The 12,500-nt window shown below is 37.8% G+C and overlaps 1 protein-coding gene across 2 annotated transcripts in view; it reads right to left on the minus strand.

Annotated features, from left to right (window-relative positions):
- The window catches only part of zcchc2 (zinc finger, CCHC domain containing 2), a 159,339-nt gene that overhangs the window by 15,082 nt on the left and 131,757 nt on the right, over positions 1–12,500 (minus strand). Inside the window, exons 9-10 of one of the 2 annotated variants that reach the window (XM_039753206.1) lie at positions 11,669–11,797; positions 9,973–11,367 (exon numbers count right to left, since the gene is read on the minus strand). In XM_039753206.1, the coding sequence (XP_039609140.1) occupies positions 9,973–11,367; positions 11,669–11,797 (1,524 nt within the window). Of the gene's footprint in view, positions 1–9,731; positions 11,368–11,668; positions 11,798–12,500 lie in introns of those variants that run through there. The other variant, XM_039753205.1, reaches the window with a different exon arrangement.

Below are 12,500 nucleotides of genomic sequence, written 5' to 3' on the forward strand. Positions count from 1 at the left end.
GGATTTTCTGTGGGTTTTCTGGTAAAATCTGCATTATGTGAATTGACCACTATATGGCTGTTATGGATGATACTGGGACTGACCAGCCCCTTTACACGGCTAGCCCCGTCCCATGCTCGATTCTACTGGGATAGACCAAGCAGAGACCTAGCCTTCTATTTATGATAACATTAAGTAATTCTCACTAAAGATTCCTGAACTGTTCCTTGGAAAGTGATTTTTTTTAATTTAAAATATTGAAAGACTGTACTTTCACAATGAGTTGAGAGAGGTAGAGTGGGATTCTTCCAGTTAAGTAAAACAAGTCTTTGTGCAAGCCATGTAGTACAGGGCACTATAGTACATTTCTCCATTGAAAATATTCTTCCTCATAGTGTTATCAAAATATTGCTGTAACGGGTTTGGAGTTATTTTTGTTAGATCCGAGGTAAAGATATGCAAACATCTTACCTCAAAATGGTCTCAGCGTAGAAACCTGTTTCAGATCTTATCCTGGATATGATGTAGACCTATCAATGAGATGTCTGCTCGATATATAGTTTTTACTGAATTATAGAATGCTTTGCACAAGCCAAAGAAGAATTTATCATTTGAAACACCAATACCATTTCTTGTCTGAATTTCTAATAAGAGTAATCCTTTTCCCATCATCCCTGTGATCTTGTATAGATGAATTCCTTACAATTTCTTGATAAAACTAAACACACACATAACAATATTGCAGGATATACTGCATTATTCGCAGAGAAAGATCTGTGAAATTTATTTTTTGTTCAATTTATACAAAAAAATAGAAGCAATTTATTTTATTGGCCCTGGAATAGCAAAATGCAGTTTCTGCATTCACATAGACTGCCACAGAGAATTCTCAGATGTGCTCAGTCCACATTTAAGTTGTGGGATCATTTTGTTTTTCGCAGTGTTACAGGTAAAGCAGAGTTTGCCATTTATCAGCCAAAACTCAAATACTCCAACACACTTCAAACTATGACCAACTCTCCCCTATAACTAACTTAGATCACTTGAAGGATAATTTCTAAGCTTTATGCTATAGGTCACTTTTTATTTGCTGCACAAAGAAAATTAATTGAAGTTTATATAGAGGAATCCTTGTTGAAGTGTTCAAGCATCCTGAACCCTGACTTGCCAAAGTTCATCCTAGTAAATTGTACATCTGGCATGAACTGGAAAATGTAAGAAAATGTATATGGACTCAGTCTTAGTTATTGATCTACAAACCCACTACAATCATACAGTGGTGCTTGAAAGTTTGTGAACCCTTTAGAATTTTCTATATTTCTGCATAAATATGACCTAAAACTTCATCAGATTTTCACTCAAGTCCTAAAAGTAGATAAAGAGAAACCAGTTAAACAAATGAGACAAAAATATTATACTTGGTCATTTATTCATTGAGGAAAATGATCTAATATTACATATTTTTGAGTGTCAAAAGTATGTGAACCTCTAGGATTAGCAGTTAGTTTGAAGGTGAAATTAGAGTCAGGTGTTTTCAATCAATGGGATGACAATCAGGTGTGAGTGGGCACCCTGTGATATTTAAAAAACAGGGATCTATCAAAGTCTGCTCTTCACAACACATGTTTGTGGAAGTTTATCATGGCACGAACAAAAGATATTTCTGAGGACCTCAGAAAAAGAGTTGTTGATGCTCATCAGGCTGGAAAAGGTTACAAAACCATCTCTAAAGAGTTTGGACTCCACCAATCCACAGTCAGACAGATTGTGTACAAATGGAGGAAATTCAAGACCATTGTTACCCTCCCCAGGAGTGGTCGACCAACAAAGATTACTCCAAGAGCAAGGCGTGTAATAGTCGGCGAGGTCACAAAGGACCCCAGGGTAACTTCGAAGCAATTGAAGGCCTCTCTCACATTGGCTAATGTTCATGTTCATGAGTCCACCATCAGGAGAACACTGAACAACAATGGTGTGCATGGCATTGTTGCAAGGAGAAAGCCACTGCTCTCCAAAAAAAAAAACATTGCTGTTCGTCTGCAGTTTGCTAAAGATCACGTGGACAAACCAGAAGGCTATTAGAAGAATGTTTTGTGGATGGATGAGACCAAAATAGAACCTTTTGGTTTAAATGAAAAGCGTTATGCTTGGAGAAAGGAAAACACTGCATTCCAGCATAAGAACCTTATCCCATCTGTGAAACGTGGTGGTAGTATCATGGTTTGGGCCTGTTTTGCTGCATCTGGGCCAGGACGGCTTGCCTTCATTGATGGAACAATGAATTCTGAATTATATCAGAGAATTCTAAAGGAAAATGTCAAGACATCTGTCCACGAACTGAATCTCAAGAGAAGGTGGGTCATGCAGCAAGACAACGACCCTAAGCACACAAGTCGTTCTACCAAAGAATGGTTAAAGAAGAATAAAGTTAATGTTTTGGAATGGCCAAGTCAAAGTCCTGACCTTAATCCAATCGAAATGTTGTGGAAGGACCTGAAGCGAGCAATTAATGTGAGGAAACCCACTAACATCCAAGAGTTGAAGCTGTTCTGTACGGAGGAATGGGCTAAAATTCCTCCAAGCCAGTGTGCAGGAATGATCAAAAGTTACCGGAAATGTCTAGTTGCAGTTATTGCTGCAAGGGGGGTCACACCAGATACTCAAAGCAAAGGTTCACATACTTTTGCCACTCAAAAATATGTAATATTAGATCATTTTCCTTAATAAATAAATGACCAAGTATAATATTTTTGTCTCATTTGCCTAACTGGTTTCTCGTTATCTACTTTTAGGACTTGAGTGAAAATCTGATGTTGTTTTAGGTCATATTTATGTAGAAATATAGAAAATTCTAAAGGGTTCACAAACTTTCAAGCACCACTGTAAAGGCTCAACTCACAAGGAGCCATTCAGAGCTAAAGTCAGATGATAATGATAATGAGAATGTTAGATTCTGTAACCGTGCAATACCAGTCTTATTGGGATTCTGAAAACTATTGAAATGCTTTTAAATTCATTTTCACAATTCAAAATACTTATAAGTGGGATGGATCAAGTCCAGGGTTGTTCTGATTAGGTAGAACAGACGTCTGTTACATGTTTGTTTATAGCGATATGATTTCAACTGTATTGCTAGTCAAATAAAACTACTACAGTAACATTCTCATAACCACTTGTTGTTGCGCTACCGCAGCAGAGCCCTGTTTTCCTAAAGGATTGGCTGTAACAGGCAGTATCATGTGAGATGAAAATATATATATATATTATATATATGTACACACATACATACATATGTGTGTTGTGTACATTAGTATGTTTGTAATCTGTAGTGGTCATTTTCTGTATAAGAATATGGATACTTGCAAAGTTTTTGGCTTTACCATTTAAGCACAGCTACACCACAAAAGCTCCACATCCTTGAACAGTGACAAAGCTGCATCCTCCTAGCAAGAAACAAAATTCCTGCAATGTTGTATTGATGGCACACATAACCAGTAGATCAGAGTGCTGTATTCGTCTCATCTCCCAATAATACCTACCAACCTGCCTACATGTCCTTTTCTCCCCTTTTAACATGTGTGATGGAGTTCAGGACAATCACAATATTACTGTTACTTGTTATCATTAGAACTACTTTGCTATTTAGAGATAACATAATAAATGTTGTTTGTGTGTTATAGTTTGATTCTATACACTGGTGCTATGCAGATTGTACTTAACCTATCTCAACATATTTCAAAAGCCTTTTTGTCATGTGGGTATCAGTACCATTTTACTTCCTTACATCTGTTGCTGTACTTTGTTTACAAAACTTTAAGATGGTCTTTTCTACCTTTTTGCTGTCTCAAATGATACTTTTTTTAATAACTACACACTACATTGTCAACTGATATTTATGGATGATGTTGATTTGTTTAAAATGCATTCATTGTCATGATGACATTTTTTGCATATTTTAATATTTATGGTTGCCTCAGTGATGTGCACAGATGTAAAGGGTAACAGGCTGAGATGAGTGTTGCCAAAACTTTAATAATCAATAATACAACATCCATCATTATTGATTTCAAATTGTAATTAAAATGAATGTGAACTAATAAAAATGTTGACATGTTTTCATAAATGTTAATCAAAGAGGGAGAGTATCAGGCATTTGCAGCTGATGAAGAACCCAGCAAGATGTAGAAAATGATTATTACAGTATGAAGCTAGTGAGGCTTAAACGTGTTTTCATATGTTGAAATCTGGTGGAAAGCTGCATGCAAAGAGATGACACTAGATCCTTCTGTCATATTTGTTTTGGGTTTGGGGTATTGCCATTTAATCATTCAGTTTTTAACATTTAATACAAAAACTTACATTTGCAGTTTTGCATGTAAAGGTGTGTATTTAATTTATGCAAATGAAAATTTTCTTGAAAGCAAAATCTGAACAAACAACACAAGCAGTCTTATGTTCATATTTTAATTATTACTGTGCACTCGCTCTGCTTTCATATCTTTAAATTTCATTCCACAGTATATTCATACAGTATACATTAATTACAATTGTTGATGGGCCATTTGAAATCAATAAGGCTGCTGTGTGGTTTAGTTTCCTTACAAATGTTTGTCTTTTTTTTTTTGCATTTTAAAATGTAATTGCCATATAAAGTATAGTCCACCGTTTCTAAATGTGCATATGTACGTACAGTTTAATATTATATATAAAGTCATATAAAGAACGTTTGGGAACCCCTCTTAATTCTTTGGATTTTTGTTCATCATTGGCCGAGCTTTCAACTTCATTTTAATATATGACATGCCTTATGGAAACAGTAGTATTTCAGCAGTGACATTAAGTTTATTGGATTAACAAAAAATATACAAAATGCATCATAACAAAATTAGACAGGTGTATAAATTTGAGCACCCCAACAGAGATATTACATCAATACTTAGTTGAGCCTCCTTTAGCCTTCGATGAGTGTCTGGATTCTGGATGGAGGTATTTTTGACCATTCTTCCATACAAAATCTCTCCAGTTCAGTTAAATTTGATGGCTGCCGAGCACGGTCAGCCTGCTTCAAATCATCCCAAAGATTTTCGATGATATTCAAGTCAGGGGACTGTGACGGCAATTCCAGAACTCTGTACTTCTCACTCTGCATGAATGTCTTTGTAGATTTCAAACTGTGTTTTGGGTCATTGTCTTGTTGGAATATCCAACCCCTGCGTAACTTCAACTTTGTGACTGATGCTTGAACATTATCCTGAAGAATTTGTTGATATTGGGTTGAATTCATCCGACCCTCAACTTTACCCAGGGCCCCAGTCCCTGAACTATCCACACAGCCCCACAGCATGATGGAACCTCCACCAAATTTGACAGTAGGTAGCAGGTATTTTTCTTGGAATGTGGTGTTCTTCTGCCATACAAAGCACTTTTTGTTCTGACCAAATAACTCAATTTTTATCTCATCAGTTCAAAGCACTTTGTTCCAAAATGAATCTGGCTTGTCTAAATGAGTATTTGCATACAACAAGCAACTCTGTTTGTGGAGTGAGTACAGAAATGGCTTCTTTCTCATCACCCTGCCATACAGATGTTCTTTGTGCAAATTGCACCAAATTGTAGAACGATGTACAGATACACCATCTGCAGCAAGATGTTCTTGCAGGTCTTTGGAGGTGATCTGTGGGTTGTCTGTAACTATTCTCACAATCCTGCACATATGCCACTCCTTTATTTTTCTTAGCCTGCCAGACCTACAGGGTTTAACAGCAACTGTGCCTGTGGCATTCCATTTCCTGATTACATTCCTTACAGTTGAAACTGACAGTTTAAGCCTCTGAGATAGTTTTTAATAGCCTTCCCCTAAACCATGATAAGGAACAATCTTTGTTTTCAGATCTTTTGAGAGTTGCTTTGAGGATCCCATGCTGTCACTCTTCAGAGGAGAGTCAAAGGGAAGCACAACTTGTAATTGAGCACCTTAAATACCTTTTCTCATGATTGGACACATCTGTCTATGAAGTTCAAGGTATAACGAGCTAATCCAACCAATTTGGTGTTGCAAGTAATCAGTATTGAGCAGTTACATGTATTCAACTCAGCAAAATTACAAGGGGACCCAAATTTTTGCACAGCCAGTTTTTCACATTTGATTTAATTTCATAAAACTAAGTACTGCTTCACTAAAAATCTTTGTTCGGAAAACACCCCAGTAGTCGGATGTTCCTAGGAAATGAAAGACATACTGCAGTTATCTTTTTTGTTGAAAGCAGAGTCAATTATTATGCAGGCTGAGAGGGGTTCCCAAACTTTTTCATAGGACTGTATTTTATATAGAGTATATATAATTTAAAAACACGCACATACACACACTGTATATATCCTTAATATACCTTGCCTATGGATATTCCACATCAGTCGATACGTCAGGATATTTTCTAATTTAGGTTAAAAGTAAATTATACATTTACTTGAGTAAGGTGAATGCTACCTTATTTTACTTACGGTAACTAATCTTTTGTCTGTGATATAAAACTTCTACTTGAGGAGATTAAGTACTTTTTCCACTTCGCTTTTAATGTCTTCTGTAAGTGGCTTTATTATTGATGGTTATTCACTGCCCTCAAATAGTAGTTAAGTAAAATGCATCCCGTTTTGTTATAGTTGTGATGTGCTAGTGATATTATATGGAGTACATACTTTCTTTAACTTAACTTGTAAGATGAGACTAATATCTACACTGGTACTATTGCACACTTCCTGTCAACAAGTGAGCATTTTAATGTCATATTTATGGTTTGTGTTATATTATATATACCATATCTAACATCTTTTAAATGTGTTATTTTAAATTACTGATATGGGAAGCCACAGCCTTTCCTGGTGCAAAGTAAAAGCCAAATCGAGATGGAGCCCCAGTCCACAACAAAACACATTTATTACAAACCAATACTAACTCACAGTAGGCCAGCACGGAATCACTAATAAACATCTATTGCACAACCTAGGAAATGGAGCAGTCGGACAGAAAACAAGAAGAATGTACAAACTCAAAGATATTAGCCATTATGGGGTTTACAATCAGAGGTTTGATTAGTGCTGCTTACTGACAGGTCCATTGTGTGTCAACCTAGGCTGTGTTATATACATAAACCTAAAACCAGTTGATTTGTAGTTGAAATGGCAATGATCAGCTAGGGAAGATCAGGTTACAATAATTATCTGGCCTGCAATTGGAGATCTGGACAAAAAAAAAGTTTTTGAGGTTCCTAAATATCACTTTGACCTTCCTCTAAAAGGGACACGTACCAGATGTTACCAGGGTTACTGCTAGAGCAGAAGTGGGCAAACTTTTTTTGGTGGCTAGCACGTGTGTGTAAATGGTTTATTAGGTTTTATTTATAAAAACTGTTTGGTGCCATGTTAATAAACCATTAAGAGAGCATTTTAAAGTCATGAATATGAAACTACTTGCTCCTGCACAAACTGTTAATATCAACTGAGATGCTAGTCATTGCAACAATAAACTCATCAAATCTTTTAGTACAGTATGCTTGCTGCCAAATGATGACATCATGCGCACAGCATGCTTGCACAGCCCTGGAAACAATCCCCAAGTAATGCACAGTCTGTGGAAATAAAGCAGTGAAACTCTGCTAACCATATTTTGAGTTACATTGGAGCTCAGCTAATCCCAGCTAGCTGCTGGACTTGTGGAATACTGTCTACATTAAAACACCAAAAGGAGATGAAAAAATTGCAAAATCTGTCTTGCTGCACCTCAATTTCTGAAAGGGAAGATCAGACTCGCAACGTTGATGGTAACCTGACTTCATGCTTGGCAAATGTGTGATGTCACTCTGAACGCATTTTCTTAATATTTTGGAAAATGAACATGTTTAGCTTGCTGCATTAAATAGACTCAAATTACTGTAAAGTTTGACAAATCGAGAAAAAGATAAATTAATAGCACCATACAAAAATTGAAATGAGCTCACCTGGAAAGCCGTTAACTATCTTCCTCTTCAGACTCGATGAAGTGTCTAAAAAACACACATTGATCGAAGGCACAGTCGAGATGCTGCTGCTAGAAACTGCATTTTACTCCTTCTCTCAAACACACAGCACATGAAGTACAGGAATAAGAAGTACAGGAATAATCTGTTTTGGTAAATCTGCAGCAGGAAAACCACTCTCTCTCACTCTCTAACTTCCGTCTTTCACAATTGTAAATGGTGCACATACTGAATTGAGCACAGATCTGGAGTCACCCCCAAAATTCTGCTGTCAATGAAATTCATCTCTGATAAAATCGCCATGTGCAAATTCATATTCTTTAAAAAGGCACATACAAGATAAAATCAAGCAAGCATCTAACACTTACACACTTTAGCACTGCACACCATGCCAATTCATATGGTAAAAGCTTGGTTTATTATTTTTTGGATGACACCACATGATAACTCATTATGTTATACACCAGCCAAGCATAGCATCATCTTGTTTAAAAACACCTGACAAGGGCTGGAATATTTTAGATTTCTATGAGAAGCTCATGAGCCGCTCACATATGTGCTATGGGCTGGATGTGGCCTGCAGGCCGTAGTTTGCCCACCCCTGTCTAGACTGTTACAAATGACCAAACAGTCCATGTGTAGTGGCAAAGTGCAATTCACAAATGGCTCATCTTTTTTGAGAAGTTAAAGCCACTATGAGATTGTTGTAGACAACGCAGACAAAGGATCTGTTTGTTTCATTTCAATACATCTCCTGTTCAATTTTCAGAAAATAATTTAAGAAACAGTAAAGTTATGAGAATCCTAATTGCTGGCACCTTTGTAAGATGGACAGGCACACTTTTTGGAAGAGCAACATGTTCAGTGTTCTCCCATCTATCCAAAAGAAGCCATAGAAATCCAATAAATTTTTGGCAGGGGACAAATTACCCTGAATGTTCACCGAGGCAATAGGACAGCAATATTGAGCCAGCTATGGCCCTGGTTGAGCAAACTAAAGTGCAAAGGTGCATACCAAACTTTGTGGATTGTTCAAGGAAATATAAAGTGCAAAAATCCCCTCAGAGCCCAATGAAATTTTTATGCCAGGAAGACAACACTTAAAACACAAAGCCGCAGATGTATTGACTGCCAAGTCTAGTGTGGTCCATATAAGGCTTCATCTTAGGATTTTGTGCAGGTACACTTGCACTGTTAACACTCTTTTTTTCTTTAACATATATTTAGCACTACTGTAGTCCCGGTTCTACATGTCATGCAGAGTAACCCATCATACCATAAACCGTAAGAGCATAAATAACTGATGTTTGCTCATGGAACAGTTTGACTCACTAGAGCCTCAAGTTTTACCTTTAAGCCACCATTCATCAGATGAAAACTTTTCATTTACATTTAAAATTTCTCAGTATGATAAACAGTAAAGAAGGTTTCTACAAGATTGCCTCTGGTTCTTCACCATGGTCTATTATGAGGATAATTAAATAAAAGTAAATAATGCCTAAATGAATATACTTCAGAGTGTTACAATTCCTGACATAGAAACAGGAAAAGCAGTTTACCACCTGATGTGAATGTGTGTGTTGCTGTTTAACTGTTTATTGTTTGGGCTTATTTTAGGTGAAAGCTGTCATATCTACTGACAGAAGGTTTTATTGAACAGTTTCTCAGTTACTGAATGTGTCTTTTGGGGTTGATCTAACAGCACTCGAGTAGACAGTATTTTTTTAAAAATTGTATACTCTTTAATGGAAAGTAATGTAAACATATTTTTGTTTTAGCAGTATCAAAATGGTTGGAAGAAATTTTTATTTTCAACAGACATGTTAAACAACCCTTCAATACCTTGTGAAACATGAAGTCCGTATAGGTGGCCTTACAATTACAGTTTTCTAACTGCTTATCTTCTTGACACACTTCTTGTCATCCCTCTTTACGAACAACATGCAGTTTTTATTGTCTGTCTCCTTCCCCATAACTCTCCTACCTTGTTGATTGGCATCAATGGATGGCTGCTTGCAGTCTTGTGCATAGTGTCCACTGGCACCACAATTGTAGCAAGAGATATTCCCATTTTTCTTAATTCCCGTCCCACTAGGATTCGGCACCATACTCACTGAAGGGTACATAGGAGAGTAGAAGCAACCAAACGCAGTCATTTGTTGGATCCCATAGTTAGTTTGATTGCCTAGTAGGTGGTCTGTGTGGGTGTGCAATAAAGGTCCATTGGCATATGGATGTTGAGTAGGTGGGAAAAAAGGCAGCTGTGTAGCTCCATTGCTCTGATGTGCCTGATTGAGGTAGCTGCTGTTACATGTCAGATGGAACAGAGGTGGCAAACTAAAAACTTGGCGGTGAGGAGGAGGGAAATAGTAATTTGGTGGGTGACTGCCACAGCTTCCCCTGCATCCACAAGCTCCACATCCTAGTTGCTGAGTAGATGGCTGCTGTGGAGAACCATTAGAGCCCCCGTTGCTATTGATGTAGGAAGTGCTGTTGCTTTGTGCTGTGCTGTGTGTCAGAGCTGGACTTGGGCTAGGTGCAGGTCCAGGGGTATGAGTGGGTACAGCTGGGGGAACCATTGTTTGCACTTGGCCTGTAGTTTGGGCATGGCCAGCTTGGACAGGTAACACAGAGCTAGGAACAGAAAGGCCAAAGGATGGAGGTGGAGTGGGAAGGCCAGCAGATAAAGGTAAGCCTTGAGGTTTGCTGTGCATTTGCTGTGTAGCTCCACTATTTTCAGAATGAGACAAAGAATGTGGTGTACCAGATGCAAGGGGCTCAGCATTGGGAAAGCCAACAGTCATTTGAATGGGGGGAACATAGGCAAGGTTTGGTGAAACCACGTTAATAGCACCTACAGGCGCTGGATGCTGTGGGGTATTGCAGTTCTCTGAGGTGCTCTGAGGGACATTTGGCGCAGTCATTTTGAATCGCTGAATCATCTGGTGTAGTGACAAGTTTGGCTGCTGTACCAGCCCTGGTTGCGACGTTATAAAGGTAGGTGTTATGGAGGAATTGGAGTCCAAATGTTGCTTGTCGATATCTCCAGTGGCTGTAGGACTTACTGTAGTGTCTCTCATGGAAGAGAGGGTAGGAGGCACAGTCACCATTAACCCAACCGACTTGCCATCCACGATCTGAGGTGGCACCACTCCTTCAGGTTTTGGTGCTACATTTTGAATCACACTCTGGATTGGAGGCATGAAAGACAGCTGGGTGAACTTAGAGGCACTCAACGGGCTTTCTGGTCGTTGTCCGTCCTCTTTCAGTACTGGTGTAACCAGCCGTCCTACTGCAGCAGAGGCAGGTCCACCAATGCTAAAAGGCAGGAAACCATCTGCTCTGTCTTTACCGGAACCTTCAGAGTTGCTATCTGAATCTAAAAAAATATATAAAATAATACCAGGCTTAAAGAATGTAATTCATTTCATTATCACTTTCAAGGCTCTAAAACAAGGAATCAATACCATATTTTAAATGTTCACATGCTTTCATAAATGCTTATTTTCACTGCTGGTCTTTGTCGTTAGAAAAGTAAACTCAACAAGAACAAAGACCCTAGAGGAAAACCGTATGACACATTGTGAGTAAAATACATTCACTGTTCACTTTTAGTGTTTAAGAATGTTTATCATCTTTTTAAAGTAAGACTTTGCTTTGCCTCATGTAAATGCATTTACCTCGATCCTTCTCATCTTCACTTTCGAAGCTCTCTCTACAGTCATGCCTTGGGCTAGAAGGGGAGCTGTAGCTCTCAGAAGATGTTTCTCCACAAGTATCAGGACCTGACCCAGTTTCCAATCTAGGACCTAAGGATAACAAGAAGGTGGCCCGATTTCTTGACTTTTCAATGTGACAAACATAATTAACAGTGTAAGAGCCATTTTCCTAATACTATAAGATTCATAAATATTTTACTAGATGACAAAGCATAATCTACGGGAAGTTCCTAAAAACCCCGTAAGTAGAATTGTATTGGTCTATTCAACCCATTTCTAATAGTTTTGACTAAAACATTATTCTTCAGTTAGTGACCAGCCTTGCCAAGTGTAAGGTGTGGAAGGCATATGGTTTTAAACCGTGCCTGCGCACGTGCTCCTGCCAACTGGCCTTTTAAATGTGTGAAGCAATGTAAAACAGCACCTATTTAAGTGTATAGCTGTATGTTTAAAGCGTACAGAAGAAGAAACTAGGAATCTTTAAGTATATAAGAAGTTAAGAATCTTTAAGAAGAAGAAGTAAAGAACTTTTAAGTACAAAAATAGCTAAAAAGTTTCTCAAGAAAAGCTAAGTTTAGAGAAAATACAATTTTCCTTTTTTTGCCTTTTATTCTATGTGTGTAACTATTTTTTCTTTTTCTTGTATGGATTATTTCCTTTTAACTTTCACTAAATATTTTTAAAACAAACTTTGGACTGAGATTTCTTTTGGCACGCGTTTTACCTGTGCTTGATCTTGCCTTACACTTCGGCGGCCTACAACAGAGTTATCCACTTTGAAATTTATCAGATT

This window comes from Polypterus senegalus, chromosome 5 (genome assembly GCF_016835505.1).
Source record: "Polypterus senegalus isolate Bchr_013 chromosome 5, ASM1683550v1, whole genome shotgun sequence".
NCBI lineage: Eukaryota > Metazoa > Chordata > Cladistia > Polypteriformes > Polypteridae > Polypterus > Polypterus senegalus.